The 25856-nt window shown below is 40.6% G+C and overlaps 1 protein-coding gene across 1 annotated transcript in view; it reads right to left on the bottom strand.

Annotated features, from left to right (window-relative positions):
- The window catches only part of adcy2a (adenylate cyclase 2a), a gene marked incomplete at its 3' end in the record, with an annotated part of 125833 nt that extends 100762 nt beyond the window's left edge, over nt 1–25071 (bottom strand). The window contains exons 1-2 of the mRNA XM_080744651.1: nt 24493–25071; nt 18059–18256 (exon numbers count right to left, since the gene is read on the bottom strand). Coding sequence (XP_080600777.1) covers nt 18059–18256; nt 24493–25047 — 753 coding nt within the window. The 5' untranslated portion in view covers nt 25048–25071. The remainder of the gene's footprint in view (nt 1–18058; nt 18257–24492) is intronic.
- Nucleotides 25072–25856: the final 785 nt, after the last annotated feature.

Below are 25856 nucleotides of genomic sequence, written 5' to 3'. Positions count from 1 at the left end.
AGGAGTGTGCAGCAAGATTTGGATTCTAGCAGACACCAAAACAACTAAAGCAAACCACCATTTTTAAACCAAGTGCTGTAAATAGCCAATCTATCCAACTCCAATTTTGTTAGAGAGTATTTGAAGTTGGTTAGCCGGACGGTTCTCAAGAAACATTAATAACAGACGGACTCACAGATGTACGTACGGTACGTAAGGATATTTTGTGCATTTATTCTAAGATGACGTATTCTGCAAGTTGGAGGAGATGTGAATGATTTTCGGCCGGGGAGAGGTGGATCACACTCATTAAGTTCAAGAGACATGTAATGTGTATCTGTAATCTGTAATGTAAGCACTGTGTTGATCCGGGAGACTTTTAGGCACGAAGCAGAGAAGAGAGGACCTAATGTTTATCAAGTCATTACCAGTGTCCTACTGAACCCAAGACCATAAAATGTCAGCGAGGAAAGTCAGATCCCAGACGGTAAAACCAAATCTCAAATGTTGACTATCAAAATGGTCCGAAGATGGACTATTTCAAGGTTTTAACAGAGAGATGTCGTCAAAGAGCTTTCCAGCTGCGTCAGAGGAGGAACAGAAAGAGATCTACCAAGCCATGCTGCAGCCCATGATAAAGTTACACAGAATAGGTGAGTGCTGTTGTTATGACAATTTGTGTTTGTCTGCGCGCGCGCGCGTGTGTGTGTGTGTGTGTGTGTGTGCGTGTGTGTGAGAGAGAGAGAGAGAAACAGACAGAGAGAGAGAGAGAGAGGGAGAGAGAGAAATGTTATTTGTAGATAGATACTGGTCCTAGTTATACTGTAAGATCCTACTTTCATGCATTTTAACAACTGCCTGCAGGACAAACTAGAAGCAGTGCTCTTCCGAGCACAGGTCTCCACCAGGCCACACAAATCGGCCTGTTATAGCGCCACCATGAGGCTGATTTAAAAAATGTGGGGCAGAGGTTCTGAATTAGCATCCAGGGAGTGTGTGTGCTCAGTTTGGCAGCGATCGGGCCAACGGCGCCGGAGATTAGCTGGTAACAACCAGGCCACACAAATCGGCCTGTTATAGCGCCACCATGAGGCTGATTTGAAAAATGTGGGGCAGAGGTTCTAGATTGGCATCCAGGGAGTGTGTGTGCTCAGTTTGGCAGCGATCGGGCCAACGGTGACTGAGATTAGCAGTTCACAAACTGCGAGGACGCACGGACGCACGGACGCACGGACGCACGCACGGACGCACGCACGGACGGACGGACGGACGGACGGACGGACGGAGGGGAAAACATACTCTCCCTCAGCCTTCGGCTGGTGGAGACAATCAGAAGTCATGCAGGCCAGGCCGTCATCCTAATGTTTATGGCCAACACAGCCTGCATGTTATCTCAAGACTAATGCCTCATTCACACTGCAGATATATAGTTGAACGTTTAGCTTGCTTGGTCAATGTTATCTCAATGGAAACCAGCTTTAAAGCTTCCAAAGCTTCGTTCTGTGTGTGTCCTGTATCTTTAAAGCTGGTTTCCATTGAGATAACATTGACCAAGCAAGCAAAACGTTCAACTATATATCTGTAGTGTGAATGCAGCATAATTCTCTTTTTTATCTCTCCTCATTCAAGATGTCAGTCCTGCCCAACTACCACTGAAAAAACATATCTACAGCAGAAACAATCATCTGAAACGTCACCAGAGAACTCATACAGGAGAGAAGCCCTACCACTGTGACCAATGTGGGAAATGGTGCAAAGATCTCAAAACACACCAGAGAATTCATAGAGGAGAGAAGCCCTTCGAGTGTGACCAGTGTGAGACAAGGTTCAGTCAGAACGGTAATCTCAAATTTTACCACAAAGTGTTATAAACTTCACCAGAGAATTCATATTGGAGAGAAGGCATATCACTGTGACCAGTGTGGGACAAGGTTCAGGAGGAAAGATGTTCTCAAATGTCACCAGAGGATTCATACAGGAGAGATGTCCTACCACTGTGACCAGTGTGGGAAACGGTTCAGCTGGAGCTGTAATCTCAAAAAACACCAGAGAACTCATACTGGGATGAAGCCCTGGCACTGTGAACAGTGTGAAGATTTTACCACAAAGAGTTATCTCAAACTTCACCAGAGAATTCATATGGGAGAGAAGTACTAGTTACTGACAAAAAGAACAGAGTTACAGTATCACAAATGTCGATGTGTGTCCCTGAGCAAGACTCTTAACATGTCAAAGCCAACATTTACAACTGCAGTTTCCGTTGGCTAACCTGGTGAATGCTAACCTGCTGACATTGGTGAATGCCAACCTGCCAACACTGGTGAATGATAACCTGTCGACGCTGGTGAATGCTAACCTGCTGATGCTGGTGAAAGCTAACCTGGTGAATGCTAACCTGCCGGTGCTGGTGAATGCTAACCTGGTGAATGCTAACCTGCCGACGCTGGTGAATGCTAACCTGCCGACGCTGGTGAATGTTGACCTGGTGAATGCTACTATGCCTAAACCCTAATCCTAACCCTAACCTCAGTAAAACTATTCCTAAACCTAACCTGGTGAATGCTAACCTGCCGACGCTGGTGAATGCTAACCTGGTGAATGTTAACCTGGTGAATGATAACCCTAGCCTCAGTAAAACTATGCCTAAACCTAACCCTGTAGGACTAATGATGTCAGGCTTATGGGCAGTACCAAGAAGGAGACACCGCTTGCTTCACCTCGCACTCAAAAACCTCGCGCTTCTGGTCTCACTCTCACTGAATCTCAAAAACACTGCTTTTTTATAAACTTTGGATTTTAAAAGTTTCGTCGGCCAGCTCAACCAGTCGAATCGCCTTTAACACCTCTCTAAACTAACAGGTGGGAGCGTGACATGAAGGAGAGATAGTGATTCTGTAAGTGACTCGGAATCACAGTGATAATACATAAATATGATTCCACATCAGTGACAATGTACAGTAGCAAGTGATGTGAAATGCATAGAGTAAACATGAGAAAGAATATGGAAAAAGATGCAGACAGAGTGATTGATAAACATTACACAAGGCACCATGCTGGAGGGAGAAAGAGGAATACATTGAAAAGTGAGATCCTGCTGAGGGAATTGAATCCAGAATAACAACAACTTCTTCATTTTCTCTCAATCTTGTCCTGTCCATCTTGCTGCCTACACCATTAGAGGATGGTGTTGCAGTTTTTCAAACTTTGTGTGCCCAAGTCACACCAAAGGGCAAGTCAAATACAAAGTGACAAAGGATATATCACTTAAAACACTGTTAATAAACATTTTAGAATGGCAGTGTTCACTTTCACCACAAATTCAAAACGGTCTACACTCACTTTCACAACTTTTACTAAGAATATCACCCTGCATTCTTCAATGTAATTTCAGGCTGAGAATGCTGATCTAGCCTCAGTTACAACATCATTTCATTACAATAGAGAGGATCAGTATGGGTGGACACTCTGTGAAATTGGTCCAGTTTCCAGTTGACTAAGACCATCTCTGCTGGCAGGCTGCATTGATAAAAGAACAATAGATACTTTTTGTTATGGCACGGACCTACATGTCTCATTGCTCTCTGCAACTGTGTGTGTGTTGGGGGGATTATGTAGTCAACCACATAATCGCAACGTCCCCAGTGTGAGTCCAGCTGGAGATCTGTTTTGAAAGCCTCTTACAGTAGTTTTCTGTCTCACAACAATAATATCTGAAGAAAGTAAAATATGACCAAATACTGTGCGTGTGTATCTGTGTAAACATAGGTGCTAAAATATGGAGTTATTATCGATTCATTATTGTGTAAGCACCTTTCTGATGTTGAGCAGTTGTATATTAAGATGTGTGCAGTCGTACCTCTGAATTTGCAGACTTGTATGATGGAATCTGAACGTGAAAAGGAAAAAAAACTCCAACCCACGCACGCTTTTCTCTTTGCAAATACGAATCCTGTCTACACGCTCTCAAATCGTACCCTGCACGGTTTTGCCAGATTTTGGAAGGGACATATCGATGATTATGTTGCAATATCACGAGCATGTAAAAATGAGGATTTGCGAGCGCGTAGAAAGGCAGTTGAGGTTGTAAAAGTAAATGTGTGCGTGAGCACGGCAGGGCACAGACGTGTATAATGGAATCTGGAAAAAAAAACACTCTCTACACTACAGATGTCAGTTTACAACCTCTCGAATCATCATGTGCAGATGCTCGGAATTTTTTCAGTGTCGCCTGCTCGCTTTTGCCAAATATTGCATCCACATATCGAGGAATATGTTTCAATTCAGAGAGCAACAGTCTCAACTAGTGTGAGCATGTGTAGAAGGGGATTTGAGGTCGCAAAAGACGATTCGCGAACGTGTACAGACTAATCTGTGCGCGAGCAGAGGCTAAGTCGAGCGCGAGCAGAGTGACTGTCTGTGATGCGAGGGAGGATTTAGAGATGGGATTTATGGCTCTTTGGAGTGAGCCGGATCTCTAGTATCCGTTCCTTTCAAAGAGCCGTTCAAAAGACTGTCTCATAGGTGGGACGTTCATGAACGAATCGAGTCTTTTGAACGGCTTTGAAATGAACGATAGGGTTTGGTTCATACATAGTAGGGAGCCGTTCCTTTCTAATGAAGTGGTGCATGGAAAAGTACTCAATTTCTCTACTTAAGTAAAAATATCAATACTGCAATCAAGTAGAAGTTTGGAATGTTGTCTTGAGTAAAAGCAAAACAGTAGTCTATTTGTATCGAAATGTAGTCCTACTTACCAATATTAGAACGTAGGCCTACTCATTATGCAGAATGTCCTGTTTCACAGGTTTTCCAATCTAGTTAGTGGTTACTCTGTGTAGATGTTTATTATAATTACAAATAACTTCAAACCTATATAGGTCTACATTTATTTCGGACATATAAAGGTACCTGCCATTTGAAAATAGCCGATCTACGACGCATTGTGAGCTTGTAGATCGGCTATTTTCAAATGATTTTTCTAATTTTTTACTCATTGGAAAACCTGTGATTATAATCATTATAATACAATATAAATTTGTATTACAACTATCCTAAATTATAATACACTATAATGGATTATAACTGTGATTATAATACACTATAAAGTATTAATGTATTACTATGATAATTATAATACACTATAAAAGTGGTTATGACACAATATAATCTATTTAGTATTATCATGTATTACAACTAGGGGAGAGCCGCTTCAAATGTAACATTTTGCACGTTTGAATATTTTACTCAGTGGCCGTTTAACCTTCATATGTAATAACGCACACAGCACACTGCGGTAGAGGTGGGACGTTCATGAACGAATCGAGTCTTTTGAATGGCTTAGTAGGGAGCCGTTCCTTTCTAATGAACAGTGGTGCATGGGGAAAGTACTCAATTTCTCTACTTAAAGCCATACTGTGTAAGATGCCCAACTAGTGGTCATTAGCCCTATAGCAAACCGCGGTCGCGTCCGCGTCTTTCGGACGTTTTTCGTACCTTCAGACCCCCGCGTCTGCCTCCACCTCGCTGAGATCTATCTTTTAAGGGGTCCCTTGTTCCTGTGCGTTCAGTAATTCCAGAGATACGGACTCCTTCACCCTGCCTGGTAGGCGAAATTACCTAGAGAAGGGATGGTACAAACGGGCGACAACAAATATGGCTGCCATAGCGACCCCACTTCAAGATGCGCTGTGATTGGCCGGCAGTTGTATAACCCTCGCTGTGATTGGCCGGTAGTGTGATGACGCAATTTTGGCGCGAGATCCGGTCCACGGCAAGGATCTCAGTTTACATACAGAGAAGGCTTTACAGGCTGAAATTCACGGCGCGGATCTTCTAAAACTTTTGTGATTTAATAGTTAGGAGAATTTTAAGATTTGTTTTATAAAAAAAGTTACATAGTACAACTTTAAGTAAAAATATCAATACTGCAATCAAGTAGAAGTTTGGAATGTTGTCTTGAGTAAAAGCAAAACAGTAGTCTATTTGTATCGAAATGTAGGCCTACTTACCAATATTAGAACGTACTCATTATGCAGAATGTCCTGTTTCACAGGTTTTCCAATGAGTAAAAATTTAGAAAAATCATTTGAAAATAGCCGATCTACAAGCTCACAATGCGACGCATTGTGAGCTTGTAGATCGGCTATTTTTCAAATGGCAGGTATGTACCTATTGTGTCATAACCACTTTTATAATCTATTATAGCGTATTATAATTATCATAGTAATACATTAATACTTTATATTGTATTACAATCACTGTTATAATCCATTATAGTGTATTATAATTTAGGATAGTTGTAATACAAATTTATATTGTATTATAATGATTATAATATAATCACATGTTTTCCAATGAGTACAAATTTAGAAAAATCATTTGAAAATAGCCGATCTACAAGCTCACAATGCGACGTATTGTGAGCTTGTAGATCGGCTATTTTCAAATGGCAGGTATGTACCTATTGTGTCATAACCACTTTTATAATCTATTATAGCGTATTATAATTATCATAGTAATACATTAATACTTTATATTGTACCAGTAAGACTCCCTAATCGGGAGATAAGCAACCGTAGGTGGCTTATCTCCACAAATAGGGCAAAAATTTGTTTTTCCAAAATCTTCCTGATCCATGTTGATGACATGAGTGTAGACATGCTGTGTAGTGAAGGTGGCACTAGAATAGGGCCATGTGAGAAATGAGGGGCGTTGCCTTGGCGGACGAATAGGTACCGGCCCGGCTCTCCCGGACGCTCCTAGCCCGAGTTACGGCATTTTATGTGCGCTGCAGTGGCAGGGGGTCCTCCACTGGGGGCGCCACCACTTTTGCATCCGTTCTGGAGCACCAGGAGTCGGTGGTCCCCGGGAATTCCCTGTGAGCAGCCCCGTTGGGTTGGTCATTTTTGCACATTTGGTAATTTTTTACATCTGGGGGTCCCCCAGGGACCTGGGGGTCCCTGGGACTCCGGGGGTCCTTGGAGGTTGTAGTTTAGCAGGCAAGGAGTGTGTGTGTAAAATCTGGCATGGATCGGGTCAACGGGTGCGGAGATATAAGCAGGGAAAAAGTGTGACATGTGATGTGTGAGCACATTTGGTCATTTTTGTACACCTGGGGGTCCCCCAGGGACCTGGGGGTCCCTGGAGCTCCGGGGGTCCTTGGAGGTTGTAGTTTGGCAGGTAAGGAGTGTGTGTGCAAAATGTGGCATGGATGGGGGCAACGGTTGTGGAGATATGAGCAGGGCAAAAGTGTGACGGACTCACTCACTGACAGACAGACAGACAGACAGACAGACAGACAGCCTGTGGAGGTTTTGGTAGTAAATGCGACCTACGGTCGCAATTACAATCACTGTTATAATCCATTATAGTGTATTATAATTTAGGATAGTTGTAATACAAATTTATATTGTATTATAATGATTATAATATAATCACATGTTTTCCAATGAGTACAAATTTAGAAAAATCATTTGAAAATAGCCGATCTACAAGCTCACAATGCGACGTATTGTGAGCTTGTAGATCGGCTATTTTCAAATGGCAGGTATGTACCTTTATATGTCCGAAATAAATGTATATAGGTTTGAAGTTATTTGTAATTATAAAAAAAACATCTACAGAGTAACTACTAACTAGAATAAGAATGAGTCTTTTGAACGGCTCTTTGAAAGGAACGGATCCCAGAGATCCGGCTCACTCCAAAGAGCCATAAATCCCATCTCTAAATCCCTCCCTCACATCACAGACACTGTGCTCGCGCTCCCTCGCATCAGACCTCTGCTCGCACGAATTTGCCTCTGCTTGCACTCAGATTCGTCTGTACACGCTCACAAATCGCCATGTACACTTTCTCAAATCAAGATTAGAAGCGCTCGCATGTTTTCAGTGTCCCCTGCTCGCTTTGGCCAAATATTGCATCGACATATCGAGGAATATGTTTCAATTTAGAGAGCAACAGTTTTTACTAATTTGAGCAAGTGTAGAAGGGATTTAAGGTCGCAAAAGACGATTCGTGAGCGCGTAGAAAGGCAGTTGAGGTTGTAAAAGTACATGTGTGCGTGAGCAGGGGGAAAAAACACTCTCTACACGTACAGATGTCAGTTTGCAACCTCTCGAATCATCATGTGCAGATGCTCGCATTTTTTCAGTGTCGCCTGCTCGCTTTTGCCAAATATTGCATCCATATATCGAGGAATATGTTGCAATTTAGAGAGCAGCAGTTTCAACTAATCTGAGCAAGTGTAGAAAGGGTTTTGAGGTTGTAAAAGACGATTTGAGAGGTGTTGGAGGTTTTTTTTTCCTTTTCACGTTCAGATTCCATCATACAAGTCTGCAAATTCAGAGGTACGACTGCACAACTCTTAATATACAACTGCTCAACATCAGAAATCTCCTCTCACGAATAAGTTACAATAATAACTCCATACTAAAACAACATGCTAAAATCACACTGTTCAATGTGTTAGACAAACAGAGTTGCTTTGGGGAGAAGTAATGCACTTATTTTATCTTGGAGATCTGAAATGCAAACAGACTATCCCTTTTAGCATGATGGCCAGTTTCTCTCATCAGAGGCCTTAAAATACACGAGCCAGCTAAGAGAATACTAATGCTCCACCAGTCCTTTTCACTTAGCTCCAGTTATTGACAACCCGCTCACATGAATTATTCATAGCCTTTTTGTAATTGAGCACACATTTCTATGCCAAAGGAAGTCACTTTTCTGTTCCTTTCAATGGAAGATGCGATGAGAATTGAACAAGGAAAAGCAATGTGGAAACGCTAATGGACAATATCTACCGTACAACAGAGTTTCTCACCAACATTATCTCAAATCATATAAAATGACAGTATTGATTCATTATGACTAAGGCTTTATATAATCACAAAGCAGCAATGGTACATTAGTCTGATATTTTCACAAAATGCAAAAAGGGAATGGTGAGTCAATGAATGTCTATCTGAATCTTTTGTGAGATGTGCACTCAATTGACATCTACGAGGAGCTCCTTCGGCCCCAAATTAATTATCTCCCGGCACCAGCCAGTGACTTAGTCAGGCCTTTGTGCTGGTAGCCATCAAACTCCATGACCAACCATATGCTCTGTTCTGTTCTTGAATTAATGACTCCTGCCACATTTGCACATGGACTACTGGGGTGTATACTAAAGAATCATGACAGTTGTCTGCTTGTGTTAACAGCAGGCAAAGGTGTTGATAGACGGTATATTGCTCACTATATTCACTGTTGTTTGACTGCGTATATACTATCCATACACCAAGTGAAGGCCAGCTGACCCCTACTTGCATGTGCAAGTAGGGGTTAAAACTGTTTCCGGTTTGGTGTTTCCTGCCAAAGTGTAGTCCGTTTTGACTACAGAATTACGTAGGATCCCATCCGCTCCCGACCGGATCAAAAGCCCGAAATTGGAAGCTAGCCCAGGCTAATACCAGCTTCATATCCACTGTCAATAGCATGTACATATACATATACAAAAGTTGTATGTTAGTATTAACCGTGATAGATTGTTCATTGCGACCGTAGGTGACCTCACCTACGGGCGAGGTCGCTTTTCGCTCTTAGGCGTCTTACTGGTTATACTTACACCTACAGTATGAATTAATAGTTAACATTATGCCAAGAATAACAGTCCAACTATTACATTATGTTTAGTTTAGTTTATTTTAATCTTAGTTGTATCACTCTATTAACAAATATGCAACAGCATTCAGAGTAGAAATCACAGTTTAACACTATAATAGCACATTACGTCTACTGTATAACAGCAGGATATTGCTAAAGATCATTCTTTTTTTTTCAGCTTACTGAAGAAAAGTCTGGGACTCTTTGTATGGATCCACATGTGGGATGAAAATGTGCTATAATGAATACCATACCTGACTTTTTCTCCCTCAAACATGTACTGTAGCTACTCATTTGCGTAACTATCTTTGACTTACATCACAGTATGGACTTCTTTTCAGTTATGATTAAAACATAAGCTGCTTTCACGTAGGCTATGTGAGCAGAGTGCAGAAAGCCTGAAATCTTGCTAATGTCTTAATAAATCGAAGTATCTTGATTCAATGCTCTACTAGGCCTACTTTCTGAACGCATAATAATTATGTAATTTCATCTTAATCTTTAGCAAAAATGCAAGTAATCAGGTCGGAGATTTTTGTATCTGCTTTCCACTATAGTTAGGGAAAGTTAGACTATTGCTAGACCAATCTGGGAACTAAATCTAAATCACTAGCTTTCTTCACAAATGTGTTAATAAAGATGTCTACTATCACCTCTAAACTTTGTCAAAGCTGCAATGTTGAACTTATTTAAATGTTATAATCAATCTATATGGCAGAGTAGTTAATACAATACAACTAACAAATCTACAATGGTTAGAGATGGTCACCCTCCCTAGTCCCTACTATATTATTGAGTATTGTGTTGATCCCGGTGTCGGGTAAGACACCTACAGGTTGACAACTAGTACTGCCTGAAGCACATGGCACAATATAGACTAGTAATTGTCAAATGGCCATGTGGTGTAGTCTCGTGTGGCCAGACTGTTGCCTAACATGATTTGCAAATGCTCCCGGCATACAGTCTGGGGCACGGAAATAGTAAGATGAGTGCGAGATAGAGCGGATGTGACGCAACCGCTCCCTTGGTGCAGTAGCAATAACATGTCCTACTGGAAGCGTTATGTCTCCTTTCAACATTTTTGGGGGCGTTATTTCGTCTTTCTCTGGTGTTGTTGGTGTTACTTCCATGATGTTTTCAAATGTTTTCTTAATACACCCATAACAAGAATATGCCACTCGAATGACTCTGTCTGTGCGAATGTGCTTCTGTTATGTTTCCAATGGGACTACCAGGGGACTACAGTTCAGTGCAGCAGCGGCTACTTCCGATACTCGCCGTTCAGGAGCTGCCGTTCCAGACTCTATATAGCATTTGGAGATTGTGGAATAGTTGTCTGGCTACGCGAGACTACATGTGGTGTAATTTGGTTGGGTCTTAAATGTACTGTAATGTTTCTTTCTTTTCAAATCTTTTTATTACATTTTCAAATAGACATAGCCCAGAGGTGGGTAGACAATCCCAAATAGATGGATACATCACAAGTAGAAAATCAATAAAACAAAAATTAGTATAGAAGATTAGTACAGGAAGAAGAAAGAAAGTAAGAAGGAAGCAGAGTAAATAATCAAAGCTTGCTGCGTATTGGGTTGGTCAAAGCAGGTAAGCGCCACACTACACAGTTTGAGTATTATGGTAGAACATCATAAAAGGTTTAGAGATGTGGGCCCTATGAACTATTTTGAACTGTATTAGACGGGCACAAAGGGAAGATTTAGTCCCTCTTTTCCTCCGATAATGTGAGCCCCAGATCCCGCTCCCAGTCAGCCCTTATCCTGTCCAACAGCGCGGATCTCAGATTGGAGATGATGTCATATAGGATTGATATAGCGCCTTTTTGTCATCGGATCAAAAGATAAAAATCAAACCTCGGTTCGAAGTGGAGCGGTGAATCTGAGCAGCTATACCTGAATCTGAGTGTGTGTGTGTGTGTGTGTGTGTGTGTGTGTGTGTGTGTGTGTGTGTGTGTGTGTGTGTGTGTGTCTGTTTTTGATTCTATGTGTTCTATATCTATGTTTTTGATTCTATATGTTCTATATATATGTTTTTGATTCTGTGTTCTAGATCTATGTTTTTCATTCTATGTGTTCTAGATCTATGTTTTTGATTCTATGTGTTCTAGATCTATGTTTTTGATTCTGTGTTCTAGATCTATGTTTTTGATTCTATGTGTTCTAGATCTATGTTTTTGATTCTATATGGTGTTTTTGATTCTATATGTTCTAGATCTATGTTTTTGATTTTATGTGTCCTAGATCTATGTTTTTAATTCTGTGTTCTAGATCTATGTTTTTGATTCTATGTGTTCTAGATCTATGTTTTTGATTCTATATGTTCTATATCTGTTTCTGATTCTGTGTTCTAGATCTATGTTTTTGATTCTATGTGTTCTAGATCTATGTTTTTGATTCTATATGGTGTTCTTGATTCTATATGTTCTAGATCTATGTTTTTGATTCTATATGTTCTAGATCTATGTTTTTGATTCTGTGTTCTAGATCTATGGTTTTGATTCTATGTGTTCTAGATCTATGTTTTTGATTCTATGTGTTCTAGATCTATGTTTGTGATTCTATGTGTTCTAGATCTATGTTTGTGATTCTATATGTTCTAGATCTATGTTTGTGATTCTATATGTTCTAGATCTATGTTTTTGATTCTATATGTTTTAGATCTATGTTTGTGATTCTATATGTTCTAGATCTATGTTTTTGATTCTATGTGTTCTAGATCTATGTTTTTGATTCTATGCGTTCTAGATCTATGTTTTTGATTCTATGTGTTCTAGATCTATGTTTGTGATTCTATATGTTCTAGATCTATGTTTGTGATTCTATATGTTCTAGATATATGTTCTAGATATATGTTTTTGATTCTGTGTTCTAGATCTATGTTTTTGATTCTATGTGTTCTAGATCTATGTTTTTGATTCTATGTGTTCTAGATCTATGTTTTTGATTCTGTGTTCTAGGTGCGTGTGTGCGTGCGTGCGTGCGTGCGTGCGTGCGTGCGTGCGTGCGTGTGTGTGTGTGTGTTGCGTGCGCGTGTGAGTGAGTGTTGAGTGTGCCTGGCCTGCACAAAACAGCGCCCCTCCTTTAACTAGTGTGTTGTGTGTGGCCACTCAAGGTATTGCCAGGCTACGGACACGGCCAGCCAGCCACCCAGCCAGCCACCCACCCACCCACATACCCACGGACATACCTGTCTATTGGGAGCGCTTTCACCGCTCCAAAAAGGTATCTATGGGGTTAGTATTATGTACTGTAATGTTTCTGGTCTGCAAGTAAACGCCTGGCCACAGTTTAGCTTCACCTGAAACTTGTGTCTTCTCCCATTATGGTGGAGGATTTTACAGATGTACTGCGACATTTAAGCCATTCCTCCTGCATTTGTGAACAACAGCACAGTTAAAGCAACATGTAACAGAACCGATTGTGGGCCTTGTCACCAGTAATCCCCCCCCCCTCCCCACACACCCTCGTCTCTCTTTGTGTTCTCCTGTCACTATTCCTGTCTGTGCCTGCTATACACTGATAAGGTAGTCAGAGACATTGAAATATCCTAAGAAAGGAAGCCTTCCACAATAGCTTAAGCTTTACTTTGATTCAACTCATTGGGAAGATCGTGGCCATGGAAATGCCAGAGTTTGGGAGTCAGCTGCCATTTCAGCCTCCCTAGAGTGCTCAGAAATGTCGCGATTCTGTGAAGGCCCAGACAGATAGGAAGTGTCAGATACTCACCTCAAGAAATGTACTCATTGTTTTGTCTGGGCACGTCAAACCCTGTTGACGGGTCTTTCAGAGCCCGATTCTATTTTTGGGCGTCGAAGCGACGCATAGGCGACCAAAACAAAGGTCTGTTCTGCACATAGTATTGTGAAAAAGAATAGGTCTGTCTGTGAAACTACCATAGTCCTCCACTGTGTCTTGTACTGTACTGTACTGAATGTACTCGCTGGTGACATCAGTGCTTCAAATGGCAAGAATATGGACGAGAACAACATACAAAAGTACCCTGTTCTATATGACGGCAAACTAGCTGAATATACAATAGACGCTTCAAGCTTTCTCACCTTCGATGTGAACAAGTGCATGCCCTCAAGTGACGCTTTCTATCTGTCATAGCCTTTAGAGGTTTTACACAACATGCCATGCACAACCTCACACTTAAAAGCTCAAACACTCCAACCTTCAGATATAAATGGGGGCTCAACCTTGTCGTTTGTTGTGCAGACACTGATGTTCCTTCTTCTTCCCTTCTTTGGTCAAATACATTCTCCACCATATTCCTCATTGACTAGTGTTCCACCCCTTTCCGAGCAGTATATCCTTCCTTCTATTTACAATTTGAAAATCTGTTGTTGAAAATCTGTTGTTTTCAGCAAGAAACAACCTTATTGAAACATAGAATAAATTAGTATTTAAATCATTGAGCTGATATATGTTATAATAGCATGTTATTTATATTATTTATACAATTGATATAGACCAGTCAATCAAGATGTGGCTTTTTGTTTTGTTTTGGGGCATTTCTAAACAAACATTAGGACAGGAAGGATACGTATACCGAGGCAGGAATCAAACCCAGGACATTAGGTGGTTGGTCCTGATTGAGAAGCACTATAGATCACATAAGGCAGCTAGATGTAGAGAAAAAAATATATACAGTATCTAAAATTGTTCTGGCAAATGAAAATGTATAAACTTTAATATACACCAAATGGTCTATGACTGGTCTATGACCATAAATCATTATAAATGTTATAGCCAACAAATCTAACTGGGTTCCATTATCCTTTTTTTTTAAGTCAAGTCAAAAGATAGATAATTAAATAAATAGGCCTGCACACAAACTAGATAACCGCTCAAACATTAAAAGAGACATTGATTTAGAACAGAGGTCTTACATGTTTTACAGGAAAAGCATGGCCTGAGATTGTATAACATTTTGTCGCATATTCAACTTTTTTTTAAGAACGCCTTGATGAGAGGTCAACTTTTTCATTGTAGGGCCAACACTTTGTTTACATCCTAGTCTATAGACTAGAATGTAAATAAAGTGACGGTCTGACAATGGCCAAAATTATTATTTTATCATTATTTTACGTTTTTTTGTGGTCATTTTTGAATAGAAACATATATGAAGCTTATTTTTTTATAAAATATTTTCGAAACATTATTTTTATTTTAGCATCCGTTTTTCAAGAAAAAGTTGACTATAGCTCCTTTAAGTAAAAGTATCAATACTGCAATATAATAATACTATGTAGTACAAGTAAAAGTCTGGAATTAAAAATGTACTTGAGTAAAAATACAAAAGTATTGGCATAAAAATGTAGTTAAAGTACCAAAAGTAAAAGTACTAAATGTTTGAAAATAGCAGATCTACAAGCTCACAACGCGTCACGATGCGACGCGTTGTGAGCTTGTAGATCGGCTATTTTCAAATAGCCTACAGTAGGTATAAAATAGGGCTAAAGTGGATTAATGTATGTTTTATAATATAATTATTTATATCTGCAAAGTAACAAGTAGCTGAAGTTTTCAAATAATTGTAGTGGATTAAAAGTACAATATTTGCCTCTGAGATGCAGTGGAGTAGAAGTAAAAATACAGAAAACTGGAACTACTCAAGTAAAGTACAAATACCTCAAAACTGTACTTAAGTACAGTACTTAAGTAAATGTACTTGGTTACTTTACACCACTGATTTAAATATTCCACAGCCTGTTGCCTCCAAGTGATGCTGCAGCTTTGATTACTTCACACATTCATTCATTTTAGACTTTAGAGCATTGAATTGAATTGAGGAATACTTCATCCCCCCAAAGATTCTATCAATTACTCACCCCATGAATTCATGAAGATTTGTTTTTGTCGTATTCCTTAGACAATAATCTAATATTTGACTAATTGAAGTTAATAGGAAACCAATCTTGACAAGAGCAAAACCATAATTTAAAACATTGTTTGTTTGAACCTGAATCATCAGTATGCTCATCAGTGATGATTACACGGTGAGTTTTTTGGAGTTTATATTATCCTTTTATGTATTTACATGTTGGTCTCCTAACACAGCGGAGTCCTCAATTATTGAATTATTATTGGCTCAGGAATGTGACAAAAACAAAAAGAATTCAAGGCTTCACGGGGTGAGTAATTAATCTGGGAAAATAATAATATTTTTTTGGTTGAAGTATTCCAATAAAATAAATACTAGTGGTGTCCAAAGATTAAATATTTTAATCGCGATTAATCACATGATTTATGTAGTTAATCGTGCGATTAATCGCAAATAAGTCATCAGCTTTTATCAGGTCACAATGTAACTTAGAGGGATATCTTTCAAGTCTTTCGTGGCCCTATTAACTTGGGAGTGGAAATATTTGCTGGATTTATGCGAAAGTATGTTAATCTTTTAATCGAAATCAATTAAAAACCTGAATAAATCATAATGGTATTGCATTAAACAGACAGCAGCTGATGGGTATAAGGATCTGCTAAATTGACTTAATATGATTACTGTTGTGTCCACCTTTATGCTTTATTTATACTTAGTATTTTTTGTTACATCAACAGGGATGGACCTTGTAGCCAATATAGCCGATATTGTAGCCAATGTTTGTAAATCTGCGATTAATTGCGATTAAAATAATTAATCGCGATTAACATAACGGTGAGTTAATTGCGATTCATTTAGTTAACTCGGACAGCACTAATAAATACATTAAGCCTGTCACCCCCCTGTAGTAATTCTGAGGACCCCCTAGGGGTCCCGGAACCCCTGTTGAATACCCATGAGTTAGAATATAGGGCAGGAATTTCTTTGCAGAGATTAAATCAAAATTGAAACCACAGGAGATTTCCCCCTTTTTCTAGGCCACCTCTTTTTTCACATTCATCCATGTTCTTTATAGTTAGACTCCACCCCAGATCCCCTTTTATCACAGACTTCAAATTCACATTCCAGCTCAGAGCTCTCAGAGCTTTTACATATCAGGAAAAAGGCATAATAATTATCGTCGTTGTCATGTGGAAACCTTGTATGTCCAAATATTGTTCGTTTTGTATTTATCATTTTAAAAATGATTTAGACTAGTGAAAACAGGCGATCTACAACAAGCTCAAAGGGGAAAGGAAAGTCTGCACAACAGCCCGCTGCAACTGTGCAAAACACAAACATAAAGTTCATAAAACCTAACAATACAGCACATCAAATTGAATTGAGACAACTGTTTAAATCACTTAATTAGTCAGATGTTTTCTCATTGCAGGAAGTTGCAGTAGTAGTGACACGGCCGAGGTGTCATAGGGAAAACAACCCGTTGCTTAAATGTTACTTTCTGATTGCAGACATCTGTTTGACATCTGACATCTATATGGACTACTGGCGGCGGTACCTTTACTTTTTGGATACGATGTGCGGAAAAAGTTAATAATTGGTCCAGAACTCTCCTGGAGCTCGACTCAGCGGAACCTCATCTCAGAGATAGTCGCGGAGAGTGAGGTTCCAAACGGAGCTAGTACAGCTGCAGAATGTTGAATAACCTCAAGCTTTCTTTATACTGCAGTGCTGAATGAAGTTTGAATCAGCTTGGACCCCAAATGAAGCAAATAGTAACAATGACCTTGACATTTGGCACAGAATGCTGAAACACAAACCAACTATCTCGAAATTGAACCGCTGAAGTTGAAGGCTGTAGCAGAGCCATGACACACACGTATGGTTAAATGCTGACAGACAGACAGATGGAGGGCACGTCATAGGGCTGGGCAATTAACAGAAAATATATCGAAGACGATATTTAGAACCAAAAAACGACATAACCTTGCTCATGTATGTTAATTGAATAACCAAGAACCAGGTTTTTATTGATTGATTAATGAATCGACACAAAACTATTCTCAGATCTTTTATACTCAACTAAATTGATTAGTCTGCTTAAGCACTAAACCCTGTGTTAAGGTCTTTGCACACTGCTGCGTTTTTCCAGCCGAATATCGGAGCGAATTTCGGAGCACGTAAATAAAAAGATCAACCTCAAGTTATGTCAATCACGTTTGCACACTGCCACCTGTTTTGTATTTACTTTTGGTTTGATTTTCTTAATTGTCGCCACTGGATCACTTGTTCTCTCTGTCCCCTCTCTCTCTCCTTGGGCTGAAAAACGTTTTTTTGCGTATTTAGGATTTCCAAAACACAACGAAAAACGCAACAGTGTGCAACCAACTTTATACTTGATTATCCAATGGTGGAGTACAAAAAAAGCTCACAGTGCGATAGTCATTCATAAATCTAACCGAGGTAAATGTTTTCAACAGCCGTGATATTGATTTAAATAATATTGCTGAACCATAGCATGTCATAATGCAGCCAATCAGTGAGGGGCATATAGGACACCAAGAGCCAATGAAAAGTCTTCTCTCCTCTTACCTGATCCCAAGGACAGATGATGCCCCCAAAGAACATGAACAGGTATCCCATGGCAACCAAGCAGGCCCAGATGACCAGGGAGAAAACCCTCAGGAGTTTTTTAAAGACAGACTCGATGCAGACCAGCACGAACACAGCCAGGAAGATGGCCATCGCCGTGGGAACGGTGATTACAAAGGCCACATGGTCCTCGATGTCCTGAGAGAAGGAAGGAAACAAACAACAGGTAGGTCAGTTGTCAGGTCAGGAGAGAAAGCATTGTGTAAGAGAGGCAGAGACTGAGAGCAGAACCGGGGAAAGAGAGAGATGAAGAGAAGAGTTTAATCACTTTATGGTGTCGTGTGGCGGAAATAGCCGATCTACAAGTTCATAGATCTGCTATTTTAGCTATTGTTGGACATGTTTTATCTATAATGAAAAGGAAGGGACGTGGTTAAAGGTGGAATGGGAGAACGGTAAATCAGAATTAACATTGTCACGTGATCTCATCACGTCACAAGATTACAAGTGTAAAAGAGTGTCTGAAGACAAACAGTTACGGGAAGAGATTGAGTAAAGGTTCTTCCTTTACTCACATCAAACTATTAATTTGTATGTCTCATTCATACCGGTTGATGCTTTAATAAGAAGGCAGAATAATCAAATATGCAAAGTACAATATACATCAAGAGCAAAACATTAGCAATAGATATGTGGCACTATGGAAGGCAGAAATACTTCTCATGCAGGTGGAAAATATCCAGCAAATATAAATAGCATCAGGTACAGTAATATAAATGAATTGATGAGAAACTAGGAAAAAGTGTTCCTGGGAGTACAGGTCACGTAGGCTTTAGTGGGTCAGCAGGAATTCAGTCATTACAGACGTGAGTGTAATATGTAGAAGTTGAAGGGTTAATGTTTATGAAGTTATTCATCTGCCTCCTGGTGGCACTAGGCTATAGAACTGCCAATATACGAACATGTTATATGAGTTAAAAAAGGACCCCAATTGAAACAAGCCCAAAAGCTTTTTTGAGGTATCCTTTTAGTTGACCTTGTACCAGTGAACTGTATTATCATGAAACTGTACATTTTCCTACACAATTAACTTCTAATAGTCTTCAATCAATCAATCAATCAATCAATCAATCAATCAATCAATCATTCATTCAATAAAGTGTTATATTCTATTTTAGGTGGACAAGAATGGAAACAAGCTTTGGCTTATTTGTGTATAATTATTTGTGTTGGTGTTTTCCCAAATAATTACTGTACATTGTTGTGATTTTTTTTAAACTGCCAATAAAGTATAATAAACTATAATGTAAAGGCCAATGTAAAAGGGTGGCATTTCTTCCTCTGCCTTTCACGGCCATCGGACACTGTGTTCATGAATTGAGGCATTTTGTTCAAAGTGAATCACTCCTGCAAACTTTAGATGACAATCTTAGCCAATCAGGATGGAATCCGAAAAATCGGACAGCAATCGGCAAATTTTGTCTTCCTTGGCCAAGTGGGAATGTGTATGCAGTTCCACCGCAATCGTTCATGATTTGTGTATTTTTTTTCCAAACAGACCACTTCTGCAAAACGTCTGCCAATCAGGATGGAATATGAAAAATCTGACAGACAAAACACAAAACATACAGAACAGAAGCAATGAAATAGAAAATGCTTGTGAGAGATGAACAAAAAGTGAGTGATCAAAATGGAGAAATGCACATTGAAAGAAATGTCTTAGAAGCAGGCTCTACTCAAATACTGTTTCCCCTCCTTCCGATTGTCTCTACTTTGCCACTTTGCAATACATAATCTGCCCTAGACTTTCCCTCCGCCTAAACACACTGTTTTTGCAGAATAAGCTGAAAACACCCTTAGAAAACAAACTCATGCAAACACATTTGCTTTTAAGAGGGGTGTTTTAAGCATCTATGAAGATAACTGATGAAGCTAACTGGCTGACTAACACCACGAAAAATTGAAAAATCACACCGGGGTGAAGTGAGCGGTGCTCACTCGCACTTTGAGTGTTTTCCCATGTCATTTTATGAGATGATCTATCAAGTACCAGTAAGACTCCCTAATCGGGAGATAAGCGACTGTCAGGTCGCATGTAAAAATTGGCCTGATGGTGGCGCAACATGGGACAGATCCATGTAGATGACATGACTCTAGACATACTGTGTGCCGCTTTGCGAGAGTTATTAGCTCCACCCTTAAGGTGGACAGAGGTGTGGGCCACCGGTAATCGCTGCTTTCAGCTTTAATTATTATTACTTGCGCAAGCAGTAAGTACAGTAATCAGCTGGGTATGTGTGTAGGTGTCCCCCTTTTTTGAAGACCGTAGCCCTGAAATGGCTGGGATTCTGGGAATGTATGTATCAATGTCTCATCATTAACAGCCAATGAGTTGGCATCTCGACCGAGTGCAGTTCTAGTTTATTTATTTATTATTATTATTACCTACGGTATGCTGCTGCATTGTTTGGCGGAGGCCAAACTAAAATTACCTCTACACTTTCGTACAGAAGAAAGGGAGAAAGAGCAGACAAGACTTCAGGCAAAATATATGCTGTTGTCTCTCTCTCTCTCTCTCTCTCTCTCTCTCTCTCTCTCTCTCTCTCTCTGGCCTAGAATCCAGACAAAGGTACTCGTAATACTCAAACAATATTCATTGTTTTATCATTATTGGTACTTATTGCTGATAGTTAAATCTCATAGTCGATCTTAAAAAGTAGATCACCAGTTTTGTTGGTGACTGAGGTGGGCTATAAATACAGCATTTGAAAGTGAGAAAGGTAATATCCAAAAAGGCCACTGTTGCTACAAAAGACCAACGTTATTAAGGCCCCAGTTGAAGGCCCATTTATAATGGATTTGCTCGTCTACCGCCTTCCTGAAAGCTCTGAGAGCTCTAATAAAAATTTCAGGAGAGTTCCATCAGGGTGGATGTGGGTAGATATCACAGTGAAATGACTATCTTGCTCTTCCACCGCCAAACTCCATTCCAGCAGGGCTTTTCCAAGGGTGTGAATTGAAGAAAAAAAAAAGAAAAGAAAAGAAAAAACATCTCATTGCAGAATCTGATTGTACAGCCACATTGATTTGAATATAGAGCTGTTGTGAAATCTACAATGCATTTTTGAATCAAGCAAAGAAGGACCAGAAACTTTTCTCTGCACATCTTTTGAGAGGATGGACAATTCTGATAAAACATCATGTGTTCCTACCACTCATATACTGAATTATGCCACTGCACCATGGCTAACAAATGAATGTCTTGAATTGTTTTTAGAGTGATTAACAGAGGTGAATCTATCACAGAACAATACTTTTGTTTGGCCTCTTCTCAGTTTTACTGCCATTAGGAATTTTTAACGAATTTCATTAAACAAATCATATTCAAATCATAAGTCCACTGAATGCCTTGCTGTTTCCCAATACACTAAATCTTCCTTGATTAACCTTTATTTTTAATGTTACTGGGAGCAATGTTTTTTCTTATTTTCGTTACTTTTCAAAGGCTTTACAAATGACACACTTTTAGTTTTTACCTCACGAATCACGATATGCATGCATGGGCTCTCTTTTTTTCTGTCTGTATCCCCCCTCCCATCTCATTCTGTGTTGCTCCCCCCCCCCCTCTCACACACACACACTCACACTCGCATGCACGCACACACGCGCATGCGCGCACACACACACACACACACACACACACACACACACACACACACACACACACACACACACACACACACACACACACACACACACACACACACACACACACACACACACACACACACGACGCGACTGGATGGTTTCCGAGGGCTGTGGATAGATTTGTCTCTCCCAGAGTAGAGCTCCAAATCAGCCCAGGATTTAGGTCAACCAGCCAGTGGGATGGAGAGAGAGAGATGGAGCGAGAGAGAGAGAGAGAGAGAGAGAGAGAGAGAGAGAGAGAGAGAGAGAGAGAGAGAGAGAGAGAGAGAGAGAGAGAGAGAGACAGACACAGACACACATAGAGAGAGAGAGAGAGAGAGAGAGAGAGAGAGAGAGAGAGAGAGAGAGAAAGAGAGAGAGACGACAGGGAGGTGCCCAATCTTGCCCACCCACAAACACAATGGAGGTCTGGAGGACCGACTACTGTGCAGTGGCAAAACTGCATTTACCAGGAAACTCACAGTAAAATCCTCAGTGTTATACTTTACAAATGGAAATACTAACACTGAGGATTTCACGGTGTCACTGTGTAGGGATGTGTTTGATACTCTTTGAATGTGTTGGCGGGTGGATTTATGTTGGTAGGAAAATGAAATTACATTTTGAATATTTCCATTTTGGTGCTGCAGATTGTTGCTCTTTGTGTCCTGCTTTAACATCTTGCTAGAACGTGGGCAAAGGGCACTGGTGAGTGGTGACAACTAATCATTTTCTGAACGATGGGCTGAACATACTGTAGAAAACATGGGTTACTTTATTTAGCAATTAAAAAAAAAACATGGCCTCCCTAGGCCTAGATTGGACAACTACCAAAACATTTTGTAAAGTATTTATTAATTTACTAATTATTTATTGGGACTTTTCATTATTCTATAACAAATGATATAGGGCTTAAGTGGTTATACAACATTCTTATTTTTGTAATGGATACCTGCCAGATTAAATAATAGTCTATGTATTGTAAACAAAATGTTTGCCTTCTCCCTTTATTGATATAGCTGTGTTTTCCATTTGATTGGCTCAGCCTAATTATCCAGAAGTGATTCACTTGTCTTCATGGATGTGCACACTCTGTCTGAGCAACCATTGATGCTATTGACCCATACATCTGCTGCAGATGATGGTACATGGAAATGGCATGATTTCTCTGTCTCTTCCTCAAGGCCATAATGTCGCAATCATTCTCCCAATTATGGTGGCAGTCTACGCCTAATGCAAAAAAACTAAACAAAACAAGAAAACATTTTTTTCTTGTGCCTTTGCTGCAGAGACAGTTAAGCCTGAGCAAGTGGGTGTCGCATACGGAAAATATGAGATCTACAAGCTCACCATTAGATGCGTTGTGAGCTTGTATAGATTGGCTGTTTTTGATATGTGTGTGCGTGTGTGTGTTCCATCTCTCTCTACCTCTCTCTCTCTCTCTCTCTAATCCCTTCTTAATAGAATATCGGGAATGGAGAGCCTCTCCTACAAAAAACATAAATACAATAAATATATTAAGCAATAATACAATAATAATTAGTCACCAAATCTAGTCAGTCATAAACATAACTCCATAATATATATATATATATATATATATATATATATATATATATATATATATATTAGGGCTGGGATGCGATTACAAATTGTAATCTAATTAATTACAGGCTCTGTGATTAATTAATCGCAATTAATCGTATTTTGTTGTACGAGTGAATCAACAAGTGAGTTTTTTAAATCTAAATTTCGCATCCACTGGGCCAAGCAAAGCGCTCTGATCGGCTACTTCTCCCTTTGCGTTTGTTGTCTCTTCTTGGTTGGTGCATCGCTATGATCGGTATGCCCGAAACTGAAGGTTCTGTGGTGCAAAAACTAAGTGCAATTAAAATGCGTAATTTTTCTTTATCGCGTTAATTTTCTGTAATTAATTCATCGCAATTAATCAGTTAAGGTCCCAGCCTTAATATATATATATATATATATATATATATATATATATATATATACCGGTATATATATAGTTTTCAACATGTCATCCTTTCCAGACTCAACAGAGACCTAGAGATTAGGTGGAAACAGACTTGGCTCTTAACGCTCCAGCTCTCCTCTCTCTCTCGTTCAGTGAACCATGAGCTCAGACAATATAACCAAGCCCCTTATCCACTCACTTTCATCTTTGCCCCCTCGTCTTCTCTTCACATTACTGCTGCAACAGGGACCGCATGCTGGGTGCATGCATGTGGGAGAGTGCATCAATAGTCTACACATAAGCCAATTTATATGCTTGTGCACAGGCGTGTGTGTGTGTGTGTGTGTGTGTGTGTGTGTGTGTGTGTGTGTGTGTGTGTGTGTGTGTGTGTGTGTGTGTGTGTGTGTATGTGTGTGTGTGTGTGCGTGCCGCACTCACAAGCGTGGATGAGCACTATATGCACCGTATGTCCCAACTTCTGTGAGTATACAGTATGTAGGTTAATATTTCTGCAACTTCGTACGGAAAATCCTTTGAGTTAATTCTGCCATTTGTAACATTTGTACATTTGTATACTCACCATTTATTTGTTTAGTTTTTTAGTTTTTTCCACTTTCACTTTTTTTCCACTGTTAACAAGGGGGGATGCATGCATGCATACAACAATCCGCATTAACAAGGGGTGGAGGGGTACCATCTGTCCGTACACATGAGATACTCCGCTATGACTATAGGTGCATGTTTGTGCAACTTGACATGTGAGTTGCCTTACCAGTCCTGAAGCGAAGAAGACGGCAAGCAGAGCGAGGCATGCTCCCATCACTATGAGCAGCAGGAACACGATGAGCGGATGCTGCTGGCTCATACGGTAGTAGGACTCGTACAGCCAGTCCGACGACCTGTTCCTCCTCACCCGACCTCCTCCTCCTCCACCTCCTGCCCCTCCTTCACTAACTCTATCCCCGCCTTCGGACTCCCCCGTCCGGTCCAGGAGGTACCTCTTCCTCCTCGTCATCGCCTCCTGCCACATGGATCTGGGAGCCCAGGGGGAAGCGGAGGCACAAGGGACACCCGAGCAGGAGGAGGTGATGGTGGTGGCAGAAGGAGTTTCTACCACGGACGAGGAGCGCTTGCCCCACTTGGCTCTCCTGCTGCTGTCGCTCCCGTACCCCCTGTGGTGAGAGGTCCTGATCTCCAGCGTATCCTTGGGTTGCTCCTCCGCCTCCTCTCCTAAGTCCTTCAGGCGGAGGCAACTGACAGCAGAGGCAGAGGCGGCGCGCGCCGGCCGGTAAGGTGGCAGGAACGCACCGAGAGCAGAGCGGAGCATCCTCCCCTTCGTCCTCCTGCCAACATGTTGGAATGGGGAATGAACAGGAGCGCAGAGTCAGAGGCTGTTAAGAAAGAGAGAGAGCTAGAGAGAGAGAGAGAGAGCGAGAGAGAGGGGGGGAGGGGGGTTGGGGGGACTGGGAAAGGGGAGGGAGGGATGGCCAAGGGGGATGGGAGGGGTAGTAGCAACAAGAGAAGGTAGCAAGTGTGTGTGCGTGTGTGCGTGCGTGCGTGCTTGTGTGTGCGTGAGTGAGTGTGTGTGTGTGCGTGAGTGAGTGTGTGTGTGTGTGTGTGCGTGTGTGTGTGTGTGAGAGATAAAGACAGACAGACAGATATAGAAGAAAAACAGAAGAGAAAAGTGTGTGGAAGATGTGGAAATACAGTGAAAGAGAGAAGCCAGTGTATGTGTGTGTGTGTGCGTGTGTGTGTGTGTGTGTGTGTGTGTGTGTGTGTGTGTGTGTGTGTGTGTACGTGCGTGCGTGCGTGTGTGCGACTGGTGTGAGAGAGAGAGATAGCGAGAGAGATACAGACAGAGAGAAATAAAAGAAAAACAGAAGAGAAAAGTGCGGGGAAGATGTGGTTATAAAGGCAGAGAAAGAGACGGGAGGGACACAGATTTGATTACATCAGCACTAAAACATGATGCAATTAAGAGAGGGAGAAAGAAAGAGAGGATATATATATATATAATCCACTGGGTGATATTTACAGTGTGTATGAAACCACCCCAACCTCTCTTCATCGCTCCCTCCTGCCTTCCCTAACTCTCTCCCTCTACACAGCCAGGCAACAATTTTCCTAAATAACAGG

The sequence above is a fragment of the Nannobrachium achirus genome (assembly GCF_963921795.1).
Source record: "Nannobrachium achirus genome assembly, chromosome: 2".
Classification (NCBI taxonomy): Eukaryota; Metazoa; Chordata; class Actinopteri; order Myctophiformes; family Myctophidae; genus Nannobrachium; species Nannobrachium achirus.
This window is presented reverse-complemented; position numbering and strand designations above follow the sequence as displayed.